This window comes from Scyliorhinus torazame, chromosome 8 (assembly GCF_047496885.1).
Source record: "Scyliorhinus torazame isolate Kashiwa2021f chromosome 8, sScyTor2.1, whole genome shotgun sequence".
In the NCBI taxonomy this organism is placed as follows: Eukaryota; Metazoa; Chordata; class Chondrichthyes; order Carcharhiniformes; family Scyliorhinidae; genus Scyliorhinus; species Scyliorhinus torazame.
In genome coordinates, this window is record NC_092714.1 from 232,106,659 (window position 1) to 232,121,347 (window position 14,689).

The window sequence follows — 14,689 nt, forward strand, 5'->3', positions numbered from 1 at the left end:
ATTTTTATATTCTGGGAAAGGTAACTTCCAAAATAAGACATGAAGAATGGTTTAAAAATGAAAGAGAAAAAATATATATATTTTGAGGAAAGATGGAAAGTTGTGTTAGAGGAATGGCCATGTGAGATCCTGAACAGTGTGTTGTGCTGAGAGTGCTGTGAAAGAAGCAAAGTGAGTTGTTTCCAGAAACTCCAGAGAAGTGTTTGTTTGTTTCAGAAAGCAGGTTTTTTTTTTTTAAAAGCCTTGGATTTCCACGCAGGGTTTGTTTAAAGCTTTGGATTTCTACGGTTAATTGAGAGGAAAAGAGAAGCCCTGGGAAATATTATCCCAATAGTAACAGTGATTGCCTTGTGATAGTATTACTGGATTTTTAAAAATAGATTAAGTATCCATAGGGACTGTTGCCTAAAAAGGTGTTTATTAGTGAATCCAAGTAGAAATATTTGGGGGAAATGTTTGTAAGACTAGTTTTAACTGTGTAAATGTAATCTTGTAAGTTTTCTTTTGTTAAATGTTGTAATTTACTATTTCTTACATATTTTTAGTAGATATTTCAATTTTGTTTTATAAATAACAACAGAATTTTTCTTTAAAGGAAGCCATAAACAATGCAAATATAGGAACAAACAAGACAGGATAAGTTTAGAACCATTCTCTTGAGGAACCAGTGCCTCCAGTTTAAATACCGTATCAACCAATAACAAGTTAATAACTGATTATAAATAGAGGGAGAAATGAGGATAAGGGAGTATAGATCTGAAAGGATAACTGTTCAGGGCACATATTTCTATGTATTTTGAGATCAAGACATAGAATATCAAATACCATACTATATAGCTCATGGAAAGCCCAACAGGAGCAAGTCAGGCAAGATGGAGCCTGTACATTTAAGCTAGGGGTTCCACACTTTATGGAATGCATTAGATTTAGAACGGATCACAGATGTCAGGAATTCCATAGGAATGCACTTCATAACCAAGTTATGCCAGTTTTGAATTGAAGTATATGTGTCACTAATCCAGGAACATGGGATATTTTTACGAACTGCAAAAATCAGGATATTGTACATTAGTATCAGTAATTCTCCCATCTGGAAGATTCAGAATTAGGAACAAAGGATTAAACGCGAAGGCTTTGTCAAAGATCTTTTCCAGACTACACAAGACCAATAGGATTGAATCTTAACATAGGCCCGTAGGCAATGTATATAATCACCCTCGGCTACCAGGCACTTTAGTTTCATCTGGGAAATAGCAGGATCAAACCTGTATCTAAGACTAGGTATAATATGTAAGCGGTGCAGTGTCTTTACTTGAGTCTCCCTCATTTTATTGCAAATGGAAATTTTACAGACATAATCCCATAAACTACCCCATGTATCCTCATCAATACCTGAGAAAGGACGTACTGGCGCTGGAGGGTGTGCAGAGGAGATTCACTAGGTTAATCCCAGATCTGAAGGGGTTGGATTACGAGGTGAGGTTGAGTAGACTGGGACTGTACTCGTTGGAATTTAGAAGGATGCGGGGGGGATCTTATAGAAACATATAAAATTATGAAGGGAATAGATAGGATAGATGAGCTGGTTGTTTCCACTGGCGGGTGAAAGCAGAACTAGGGGGCATAGCCTCAAAATAAGGGGAAGTAGATTTAGGACTGAGTTTAGGAGGAACTTCTTCACCCAAAGGGTTGGGAATCTATGGAATTCCTTGCCCAGTGAAGCAGTTGAGGCTCCTTCATTAAATGTTTTTAAGATAAAGATAGATAGTTTTTTGAAGAATAAAGGGATTAAGGGCTATGGTGTTAGGGCCGCAAAGTGGAGCTGAGTCCACAAAAGATCAGCCATGATCTCATTGAATGGTGGAGCAGGCACGAGGGGCCAGACGGTCTACTCCTGCTTCTAGTTCTTATGTAATACTATTCCCCAAGTCTTTTTCCCAAGACTGCATGGTGTTCAATGTGATAACATAGGGTGTCGTAGAACTTACTAATTAACTGTTTAGGCTTCACTGAATTCAGGAAATGGAGGAGTCAAGACACAAAATCGGCATAATGAGGATAAAGTCTCTAAGCTGTAGATATATATATTTTTAAAAACGTTTCGGGATGTCAAATTCTTGGCACAGCTGCTCAAAGGATGACAAGGAAGCATCTCTGAACATGTCTCCCATCCCTATAACCCTCCATGTGTTGAATCCATGGTCCATTGTACCCGTTAGGAAGGCTGGGCTGCCCTGGATGGGAGAGAGCGAAAGTCAGTTTTAGATCTCCCTTCTAATTGGTGGACCAATCTCCAGGATAGGATCATCACATTTTGCACTACCAGCCGTAATGCCTCCGTAAAAAAACAAGACCTGCAGAGAGTGTAAGCTGACTGGTCAGCCTCAATGTCGAGCCAAATGGAGGCAGAGTCCTTTTTAATCCAGTCCCTTATGAACCTGCGGTGAGAAGCCAGTTGTTACAGCCTAATGTTCAGGATACCCAGATCCCCCACCCCCTCTTCAGCCCCTGGAAGCGAGGCTTTTTATTCAAGATAAATGAACTAATCATTCCATTAATCTCCTTTAAAACTCTAGCTGACAACAATATTGGCAGCATCTGCAGGGGAGATAACAATTTAGACAACACATTCATTTTAATCAAGGCAATCCTGCCCAGCCACCTCCACAATCTGTACACCAGATAATTCCATTTAACCTAATCAAAGGCTTTTTCCGCATCCTAGGAGTCACCAACCCATCCAGGGCCTGCTTCTGAAAGACCTGAATTACATTCAATATCTCCTAACATTGTTACCTGCCTTTGATTAATTTTCTTTTCACGATTCTCTTAAGGTTAACTTGCAGGTTTAGTCGGCAGTTAGGAAGACAAATGCAATATTAGCATTCATGTCAAGAGGGCTAGAATACAAGACCAGGGATGTACTTCTGAGGCTACAGAAGGCTCTGGTCATACCCCATTTGGAGTTCTGTGAACAGTTTGGGGCCCCATATCTAAGGAAGAATGTGCTGGCCTTGGAAAGGGTCCAGAGGAGGTTCACAAGAATGATCCCTGGAATGAAGAGCTTGTCGTATGAGGAACGGTTGAGGACTCTGGGTCTGTTACTCATTGGAGTTTAGAAGGATGGGGGGGGGGGGGGGGGGGGGGAGATCTTATTGAAACTTACAGGATACTGCGAGGCCTGGATATCGTGGACGTGGAGAGAATGTTTCCACTTGTAGGAAAAACTAGAAGCAGAGGACACAATCTCAGACTGACAGGACGATCCTTTAAAACAGAGATGAGGAGGAATTTCTACAGCCAGAGGGTGGTGAATCTGGAACTCTTTGCCGTCGAAGGCTGTGGAGGCCAAATCACTGAGTGTCTTTAAGACAGAGATAGATAGGTTCTTGATTAATAAGGGGATCAGGGGTTATGGGGAGAAGGCAGGATAATGCGGATGAGAAAAATATCAGCCATGCTGGAATGGCGGAGCAGATTCGATGGGCTGAGTGGTTTAATTCTGCTCCTTGGTCTTATGGAAACCCTCCAGCCCATTCCCCATTACCTTACAATTCTCTAAGTCAACATTCGAAGGGAGATTGGCCCATAAGAGGCCAATCTCTGGATCTTTACCCATAGTCAAAATCAGGGAGATGTTAGCCTCCCCAAGCGTCGGTGCAGCAGCCCTGCCTCAAAAGTGTGACAGTGCATACCCACCAATGGGCCATCAGCAAATCCTTAAACTCCCTGTAAAACCCACACCCAAAACCATCTGGCCCTGGGGCTTGCCCGGCTGAAGCTCCCTAATAGCCGCAGCCTCCTCATTTTTAGAAATAGGTGCATTCAGGGCCAAGTGCAGATCCTCTGATGCCACAGGGAGATCAAGGGAAGAGAAAAAACATTCCATGCTGGCCACCTCATCACCAGACTGGTCTGACTTGTATAACCCAGCAGGAAAATCTCTAAAAGCCCCATTAAACTATTTTAAAAAATAATTTACAAATTTTATTCTACTCCTTTTTCGCATTTTCTCCCAAATGTACATCCAACAGTAAATGATAATCAGTAACTAATGTAATGTCAATCCCCATATCAATAACAACAATCCCATCCTCCCACCAAACCTCAACCCGCCTGTTAACATAAACAAATGACAAAAAGGAATCAGGAATCACCCATAGTCACCATTAACACATACACAGTCCCCCTCCCCCAACCCTCCCAGCCCCTAACCCCCCTAATGTTCAATGTGATCCAATTCTCAAAAATGCATAATGAATAACGTCCATGAATTGTAGAACCCCTCCATCCTTCCCCTCAATTCAAATTTGGCCTTTTCAAGCGTTAAGAATTCCAGCAGGTCCCCCCCCCACCACACCAGGACACAGGGTGGAGAGATTGATCGCCACCCTAACAGCATCCGCCTTCGGGAAATCAACGAGGCGAAGGCCTCCGCGCCCGTTTCCAACCCCTTCTGGTCCGACACACCCGAATATGGCCTCCCGAGGGCCCGGGTCCAAGCCCCATTAACCTTCTTCATTAACCTCCTACCCCCCCCCCCCCCCCCCCCCCCCCCCAAATGATGCACAGATAGAATAGCCCTAGAGCCTGCCTCCTTCTTCATTAGGCAGGCCAAGTACTTGGTTTATTTCCAAACTTATGTCTTGTAAATTTTAAACTTCTGTCAGTCTTCTGCATCAATAAGGAGTCCAGAGCCACCATAGCTGCGCCAACCTCCTTTTAAATCTATCCTTGGCATCAGCCAAACAGCCATCCAACCATACTGGCTGTCCAATATTCTACGTACGTCCTTTGTTGGCCGTGTAAGAAATAATCCGCCTCCTGGCATAGGCCTCACAAGTCTCCCATAATGTGAAAGGAGTGATGTCAGAAATGGAATTGACTGAGCAGAAAAACTCAAACTCCTCAATATATGTAGTAAAAATGTATCAAACTCTCACAACTTAGACCGGGCGGTAGGAGGGGGTGGGGTGCGAGCCCTAAGCAGAAATTCCTGGAAGGCGGGCATGGTCGTAAATTACAATGCTATCTATAGAACAAGAGGAGACCAAATATAGGATTGTCCAAAGAAATAATTGATTCCACTGTGATATTGATGGCGGGCTGAGAAAAATGTAACGGGCGCGATTCTCCAAAATTGGGTCAGAGTGTTTGCGCCTTCGTGAATGCTGTCGCGTTTCACGACGGTGCAAAATGGGCGCGGGCAGTAGCGATTCTGGCCTCCACAGGGGGCCAGCACGGCACTGGAGCGGTTCACGCCGCTCCAGCGTCCCTTCCCGGCGCCAAATGGGAGCCACGCCAATCAGCGTATGCGCAGTTGGGCCGTGCCAACCCGCGAATGCGCAGGGGACGTCCAAATAACCCACCTATTCACATGCTTATGCCGATGCTCTGGCCTGTACGGTGGGGGATTCCTAGTTACTGGAAGGGGTTCAGCCACAAACGAATTGACCAAAGCCAATTCTGCAAAGTCCAGAAAAGCCTTGGAGTAATCAAGGGAGTAATTTGGAAGGCCATGCACATGCATTATGAGACCGCTTCCCCGTGTACCAGCCCCTTAATTATCACATACCTACAACCCTTATCCTTAACACTTTCCTCGACCTTTAAGGGAACATTGATTCTGATTATAACACCTCGACTACTTGTTTGAAAAAGAGACCTGCCCTGCCCATTCTTCCCTGCCTTCCTTGTGAGTCTCCTGTAACACGGCTATGTCCGCTTTCTCCTTAAGAAAAGAGAGAATCTTTTTCCTTTTGATAAGATGAGGAGTTCCCCTTGTGGTCCATGAGCAAAGTTTAAAATTAGTCATAGTCATTGACAAGACCACCTGAAGAAGAGTAGGATAGGATTTGTGTGCCTTGACACCGCTCCCCATCTCCGCTTGCACCAAAATGCCTCCACAACAGGTTCCTTTCACAGATGAAAGACCTGTCTGTACCTAAACAGGATTTAGTCAACATCATAAAAGACCCCAGTATGATACAATAAAAATAAGAAAATTGAGACCCGAAAGCTCTAAACAATTTGAGGACCTGTGGACTAACCCTCCAGCCATACTATCATTGCCAACTGGATATCCCCTCCTCAGAAAGGGAATGAAGTCAAATGCCCCTGCCGCATTTTAAGCCCACCCATGAAGGTATCCATCACCACCCCCCCTTCGGCAATGGCATCACTCAATTCTGCCATAATTAATACACGGATAATATGAAAAGACGATGAATAATTAAAGCACAGCTACCATACATCAGGATAAAGTCTCCAAAACACTTGAGGACCAGGGAAAGACAATCATTGCAGTGCTCAAATATTAACCTCCCTCTTTAACAGGATAAATAACAATATCAGCAACACTATACTAGGGAAATTAGAGGATTTGAGAATCCTGAGCCGTAGAATATCAGTCCAATTCCCTGCCCTTCATGGACTTAACGAAAACCAAGGCAGTAGACGGATTATCAAAAGACTTAACTGAGTTGTCAGTTATCACTTTCAGGGTCACAGGATAATGCATAAGATAGTTCATTCCAGCTGTCTTGAGTTGTCGTCGAACTTTGTCGAAGCCTTGACTCTTCAACTGCGTTGCCGCCGAAAAGGCTTGAGAAAAGGAAATCCTCGTGCCCTCGTGGAGCCTGGTCCCACCGCACCTTGCCATCCCAAGGACCCACTGCCGATTTTTAAAATTGTAGTAGTAAATGGTTATGTGCTTGGATGTTGATGGTCTATTGGCCTCAAAGATAGGATACGGTGTGCCCTTTCCAATTTGAAATGCCAAGCCTTCACGTCTAGCCTAAGAAAATGTGGGAGCCATATCTCAAAGATCTTAACAGGAGCCTTATCCTCCACTCCCTCGGGCAAACTGACGAATCGGATATTCATTCTCTGTCCTCAGTTCTCCAAATCTTCCAGGTTTTCTTACATGCCACATAATTCCAAGGATTGAATACGAACTTCAGACGAAGATACAACATTTTCGACGTTTTATCAAGCCTTTTCTTGGTATTCTGCAGCTCTGTATCAGCACGCCAAGTCTCTGATCAGTAACTCTAATGTTGGCGGTAGTCATTTTCAGCACCTCCGAGAGTACGCGAGCAAGCACCGGAACCAGAGACCTCCCGAGGATCACGTTGCGATATTGAAGTAGCGGCTCCACCCTCGTTGAATCCAACGACACCCTTTTTCTCATCAATATTAATCTAGAAGTCTTCAAGGGCCAGCAAATATTAGGTCATGGGTAAGCCTGTGCCTTGCAATCAGGCTAAATGACGGATTATAAAGTGTGTGGCACCAGAACCTGCGGAAAAGCTGCTATTCCCGTGCCCGCATCACACGGTACCCGCAATTGAATATTTAAAATCTTCAAAAGTTTTTGGAATTTTTGACGCCTGGCTTCAGTGCACATACCTACTCGTAATAAAATACAATTTGCAAATTGTCCTGATAAATTGCTCTAGTTTCCCTTTGGGATTTGGTCAGCCCGGCAATTACCATCTGCCATATCATAACATCTCAGAAACTCGGAGGTGCATTGTTGTCCATGCACTCATGTTACGGCTATGGGCGGGGTGGACCTGGGTAGAGTGCTCTTTTGGAAGGCCGGTGCAGACTCGATGGGTCGAATGGCTTCCTTCTGCACTGCAGGGATTATATGATTCATGTAGCTGCAAGAATGTAAGCATGTGTGAAATGATCAAAATTTTGAAGGAAGTGCAAGTTCTCGGTCTGTATGTAAGCGTTAACCAATGTTTGTGCAATTCGTTTCAGCACACTCCATTATATAATATGGGTATGAAATTAAAGATATAACAAAGCTGTCTGGTAAAAGCAGCAAATTTCAAGATGTGAACTTCATTCCCAGTCCCCCTTACAGTCTTTATAATGGTCTTTTCCATGAATACTGCGGATGATACTAAGTGAACAAACGTACACCAAAGTCAACAATGTTTTATAATGTTTTTAAGTGTTTTTATCGCACCCCTTTTCCACAGTGAATAGAATGAACATAGGCACAAGGTGACCGTGCCTTTTGCATTGTAAACAAGTTTGACAAAGGCACTGTTCTTAGCTTTAAATGTTGTTATTCACAGTGTAATTTGTGTTTTTACAGGAAACCTTCAGAAGAAGCTGACATGGATGAAGTTATGGCAGCTGCAGTTTTGACCAGTCTCTCCACCAGTCCACTGGTGCGCAGTCCACCCTCAGGAACACACATATTAGGTATGCTTTTAAGCCTAGATGGCTTTTATGCTCAGGTCAGGGTTTTCTAACTTTGCTAAATTGTTTGTGGAATGAGTAGTTGCACTGACCGATTTGCACTGTTGTGGTAAGATGCATTCTTTACCCGATTTATTCTTCATACAATGAATTCCTGACTTCAGCTAGACCACAAGAGCAAGGTCTCGAGGCTAAATGCTTCCTCTTGGGGAGATTGTGGTTCCTGTGGAGTCAGAAAGAGCCTTGGGAACCTGACAAGTTGCAACTTGGCATACATTCGTTCACCCACAGTTCGCTCACAAAGTGGCGTGTTGGGTAGCCAGCATGGTCATAGTTGGTGCAGCAACAGGAAGTTTCCTGAATGTAATTTTAAAATACAGGTATTTGATGTTTGGGATTCTGAAACAAATACTAGTTACAATATTAGCTGCTAGCTGGGATTCTTAGACATAGACAAAGAATTTACAGTGCAGAAGGAGGCGATTCGGCCCATCGAGTCTGCATCGGCCCTGGAAAGAGTACCCCACTTAAGCCCACACCACCGCCCCATACCCGTAACCCAGCAACCCCGCCCAACCCCTTTTGGACAGAGGACAATTTAGCATAGCCAATCCGCCGAACCTGAACGTCTTAGGACTGTGGGAGGAAACCCACACAGATACGAGGGGAACGTGCAGACTCCGCACAGACAGTGACCCAATCGAACCTGGGACCATGTAGCTGTGAAGTGACAGTACTCAACCAGTGTGCTACTGTGCCGCCCTTCGTTGTTGGGAGTTGTTACTGAAGAAACCCATTTAAAACTCTTGGTGTGGGGAGAAGGCAGTTGAAAGGTCAGGAAACATATGAATTAAGTTTTCAAGAGGTTCAAAAAATTTGTTTCAAGTTGTTGAACTTGATCAAAGATGGCTTTTTTTCCCCTCTTTCCATGACTCAATGTAAACAGATGCTTATTGCAATATTTCAACCAACAAGATGACCCCTCAGAGGTTTAGACCGGCAAAGTAAATTCTACTCGATGACTGAATTTGTTTCAAACTTTTGTCAGGGTGGTTGGTAATATCAAAACATTCCAGCGGTTTTGGAAGTTTATTCTTATCTAAGAGCTCTCTGGTGGAGAGGATTTCCATAGTAGTCTCCCTCAATGTAGCATTGCTTTGACCTGCACGGCTCTGCCAAGATTATTTGCTATTAGTCAAGATAGTCCGAGGAAGTACTTGAGGGAGATGCTGAGTCTTGTTTGCTAGAATGAAGAAAGTTCAAATGCGAAATTAAGTGGAAGAAAGGAAATGGTATAAAGTACAATGGAATATATTTTCCAATCCAAGCTGTTTGCTTACGATTAATTAAACGTGCTTGAATTCTGCTATGAGCTACTGGTGCTGACCTGTTTTTTAAAAAAACAGGTTAACACCTATAGTTCAAGCACACGAGCAGTTTCAGACAAACATGTTCAAGTTTATACAAGGCAGCACTCGTCGTGAAACGCACCTCTCTTTCTCCCGTTCAAAGTTGCAGAATAATTTGTCCAATTTATTTTTTTAACTATTTGTGGGCTGCATCTTTCACAATTCCAAAATTGCCACCTTTCGGGATGAGGTGGTCAACCCAGGCCCTATCAGCCGGAGATAAAATATCATGTGATATTATTTTGAAGAGCAAGGGAATAACGTCTGGAGTCCTGGCCTATAATTAACCTGCGGTCAATATCAGGATAAAAAAGGTCCATCAGGTCATTATCTCATTGGTGTTTGGGGGAGCTTGCGGTGTGCAAATTGACTGCCGCATTTCCTACATTATAACAGTCAAAAGGGTATTTCATTACCCGTAAGGCACTTTGAAATGCCCTATGGCCATGAAAGGCATTGTCCAAGTGCAAGTTTTTCTCTTCATCTTCCCATTCTGCGATCCAGTACTGTTCCTACCTTGTTCGTTCCGTGTTCAGTTTTACAACCCAAGACTAACCTGTTAATCTAATACTGCATCTCCTTCTGCAATTCAATCAGGCTTTTAAAATGCCTTGCAATGTTTATTTTTAAATTATTTTCGGGATTTGCTTTCTCTGCAACCATTAGTTTTCGTTCAGCAATAATGACCATTGTAAAAGGCGGTTTGGAGTTGATACCAATCTACAGAGTAGTCCTTTTAGGTAGTCAACACAAATACTAAAATTACATGAATATCCAGCTGGACGACTTCCGATGGTGGCATGTAGGAGGAGGTTGCACGTTGGATGGCTCCTGCTCGAGAAATGAAGGGAGTGGAAGTGGCCCTGTCGCAGTACAGTGATCAACTCGTCACGTGGGTAAGGAGTTGCAGAGGGTGGTGGGGGCCAACCAGGGTCTGCGAGCCAAAATGGAGGACCTGGAAAACCGATCTAGGCGGCAAAATCTAAGGATCGTGGGCCTGCTCGAAGCGGTGAAGGGCCCCAAGGCCAACGGAGTATTTTGCCAAGATATTGGCGGAGCTGTTGGAGGGGGAAGATCCCCCTCGGTACGAACTGGATCGGGCTCATAGGGCATGGAGGCCTAAACCAAAAGGGAATGAGCCACCAAGAGCAGTGATTATTTGTTTTTGTAGGTACCGCGTGAAGGAGAAGGTCCTGAGAAGGGCAAAGCAGAAGCGGGAGAGGCAGTGGGCTGAAGTTGGTATACGTATATACCAGGACTTTACTGTGGAGTTGGCAAGGAGGCGGGCGGTCTTTGGCCGAGTGAAGACGGCACTGTATAGCAGTAGTGTGTGGTTCGGCATAGTGTATCCTGCTAAGTTCAGGGTGACCTACAACTCCAAAGACTTTTATTTTGAGACGGTGGAAGCGGCGGAGGCGTTTGTGAAGGCAAAAGGACTGGGATAGAGGTGAGAAATGGGACTGAGGATTGATCTTGGACTGAGGGTAGAGGGCTGGGTGGAGGACTGTATGTGACTCTATTTTTCACTGCATATTTTTATATGTGCTAAATGAGTGGAAGTTTCCTATTTGGACAAGGTAAAAGTTGGGATTTTCTTTTGCAATTATAAGAACTATCATTGGGGTTGTGTGTTGAAGGGGATTTCTTTGTTTTCTGGGCAGGGGGAGGGGAGTGAGGCCTGGGCAGGGGGAGGGGATTGAGGCCTGGGCAGGGGTCTCCACACTAGCTAGCCTAAGGTGGCCTATGAACGAGAGTGTGGTGGGAGGAGGGGCTGTGGCCATCAGAGCCCGGTAGAACAGGTTTCGATGGGCCTAGGTGTGAAAAGTTGGGGGAGGGGACCGATACTGGTTGAGGTGTTTTCGAGAGGAGGTGGATGGGAGGATTCTGGGAGAGAGAGGGGCTTGATGGTAACAATGGGACGATGCTGCCTAAACCTAGTGGGTAGGGCCTGGAGTTATGATGATTTGGGGGGGGGGGGGGGAGAGAGAGAGAGAGAGAGAGAGAGAGAGGGGGGGAGAGAGAGAGGGGAGGAGATCCCGGTTAGGATAGTTACGTGGAATGTGAAGTGTTTGTTGGAGGGAGGTTTTCAGTGTCATCTCGGGGGTAGAGCTCGTGAACTTGGAACCAGGGCCCCTAGAATCCTTTTTCAGGGGGTCGGACCGGCTCGGGCGGCAGGCGGGTGCGGGGGCAGATGTTAGCCTTTGGCTCGCTGTTTGCCCGGAGGCGGGTCCTGTTGGGGTGGAGGTTAGCTTCTCCATCCTGTGACACGGCTTGGCGGGGGTACCCACTTGAATTTCTTTGACTCGCATGAAGGTGAAGGAAGGGTTTCACAATTCATGGGGGCTGTTTATTATGCACTTCCGAGAATTGGTTGCCATTGAACATTAGGGGGAGGGAAGGTGGGGTTGGCGGTATTGTTGTCTTTGGTGTCACTGTTTTGATTGTTAATTTGTGTTTTTTACCTGGAATGTACGGATGGATTTTTGGGGCTGTATATTGAGCGGGGGGCGGTTTGTGTGGGAGGGGATTGTCATTGTCATTGTATTTGTTTTTGTTTGTTTTTTCTTTGGTTGTTTCTTGATGAAAATGTTGAAAATGAGGAGAATAAAAAGATGTTTTTTTAAAAATGAATACCCAGCTGGTTTGTTGGCCTATTATTCCATAGTACTATGGATAAGGGGGCATCCCAATCTCCACTCCAATGAGTTTTCAATCTCTACTGCATATCTTGTTTTAGGCAAATCTATGGAGACGAGAAGGTTGGAGCAGCATTTATCTTTAGTTTACTGTTGTACAGTTCTTCTCCAGGTCATTTGAAAAGCGGCATTGGAGAGAACGTTTGGAGGAGGTGGTTTGCCTACCTTGGCTTCACTGAAAGCACTGTTTTTCAGTACACCTTATTAAAAGGAAAATAGAGAATTTTAATTTCCTTCAAATAATTTATTTTCCGATGTGAACCAGCTCACTCAGTATTGCATATCATTTTCAAAACCACTTATTTAAAAAGTTGGCGTTGCTAAGGTTGAAAGGGGCAGGGCCTGAGTGGGGGCATAACCATAGGGGGTGGAGGTGGACAAAGTGTGGGAGAACTATGATGGGAAACGTGCCGGGAAACGTGCCAGGATACCGGCCTCGCCACCCGAAATGACATATTGGGTGTGATTCTTTGGCCTTGTTATGGTCTCGCTGAGCGAAACAAGGTGGATGAATACCGAACACCACGCCGGGCGCCAAACAGTTTGCGATGCAACTGGCCCGCTCCCATAGGCAAAATTACAATCTCGCCATAACTTGGCAAGAAACCAATTATCACCACTTAAGCCCTATTTCCATACAATTAACGAGAGCCACCCCTTATCCATCGGCCTCCCGTTACTCAACAGTCACGGAGGGGGGTGGACATTGGTGTCTACTGACTCGCGTTGCACGGTGTAGGTGGTTGACCTTTTCCTGGCACTGGAGGCCAATTCTCCTGGTCACACTCCCGGCGCTTGCAGCCACCGCCACCTCGTCCCAGCCAGCACTGGCTGCCCTATGGCTGACCCTCCAGGGGCCTTGGGGACACAGGACATCATTCCTTGCCTCCACTGCATCTAGGTGCTTCCCCAGATCTGCATCCCGAATCTTGGAGCGGGTCTCCTGGGCGCCATTGTTGCTTGCTGAGCAAGTGCTGCTCGACCTTGTTAACGGGGGGGGGGGGGGGGGGGGGGGGTGCAGGTGGCTGTCTAGCACGGTGCCAGCGAATCGGCTGGTGAGCCTTCATTTGCGGCTAGAAGCCGGTGGGGCCTCATTAAATGGACCAATTAACGTTGAATAGCGCTGCCAGGCCGAGCCTCTGGAAGCTCGCGGCAACTTCCGCTTGCTACTACACTTGGAAATCATGCCCTCAAGTCATTATTTGGGAGAATTCTGCCCTATATGTCCTGTAGCTATTATGTTGATGTCTACTTAATGTCATCTTACTATGTCAGACTTGCTTTTTTGCTTTTAGATAATTGTAAAGTGTCAAAGGAGGGGCCAACTTTGTCTGCCAGCTATGGCAGCAGCACTACCAGTGGCAATTGGAGTTGGGACATTCCAAGCGACCACTCCAACCCATCCACACCATCACCACCATTACCAGGTGACAGCTCTAAGCCATTATCTGGACAATCAGATGATGGCATTGATGAACCAGAGGCATCTCACTTTCTGTTTGAAGAACCAGCTCCCAGGAAAAGAAAGGTTTGATTTTCTTTTTTAAATTTCAGTATGGACCTGCTCAGTGAATTTATTGTGTAACCAGAAACCACTTAATTGCTCTGTAAATTGCTTTACCAATGTAGTGTTTAGCTTTTATCCAACTGAGTCATTGCCCATGCTGGTTTTGCTAATTGGCTTGGTATGAAAATTGCTACCATTGATGCTTTTAAAAAAAGTTTTATTTTTCCTTTCTCTTTCCTAATAAATGGCTTTGCAACCCTGGTTGTGTGCCACGCCTGCCCTAAAATCACTGGTTTCATTCTTCTTCCTCCACGCAACCAAATTCAATTTTAGTCCAAAGAAAAATGTCCCCTTGCTCTTATTCCGATCAATTTATGAAGTAAAGAACCACACAGGACATTGGAGAGCTCTGCCAGTGATTTAAGGATGTATGTTTCCGTTGGTAGGAAGAGCACTGATTCCTATAGTAATGGGGACAACAGAATTTTGTGGTGCTCAGTACTTTTTGAAGAGTCCTGTGTCCTATGTTCTGTTATAATACTAATCGAAATGCTTATAGCATGTCCTTCTGAGGTGAAAGAGTCATTACAGCTATTTTGGGCTTCTTCAAACATTTTTTCATTTTTAAAAGATTTTGCAATTGGTGTACCACATATTTGGTAAGATTAGCATGGTAGTTTGTCTCCCCCCCCCCCCCCCCCCGCCCCCAGTCATACTTTAGTAACAGCTTACAGTTATGTGGATTCTTAAATATAGAAACATATTCCAAGGTGATTTACAAGATGGGGGAGTAATTGGAAATAGAGGAGCATCTCTGGGGGGGGGGGGGGGGTGGGGGAAATTGGGATGGGGAGTAA

The 14,689-nt window shown here is 44.9% G+C and overlaps 1 protein-coding gene across 2 annotated transcripts in view; it reads left to right on the forward strand.

The window, feature by feature from the left end:
- The window catches only part of LOC140428445 (zinc finger protein 704-like), a 151,254-nt gene that overhangs the window by 110,031 nt on the left and 26,534 nt on the right, over window positions 1-14,689 (forward strand). For both annotated transcript variants that reach the window (XM_072514902.1, XM_072514903.1), the window contains 2 exons: window positions 8,114-8,223; window positions 13,621-13,853. In XM_072514902.1, coding sequence (XP_072371003.1) covers window positions 8,114-8,223; window positions 13,621-13,853 — 343 coding nt within the window. The remainder of the gene's footprint in view (window positions 1-8,113; window positions 8,224-13,620; window positions 13,854-14,689) is intronic.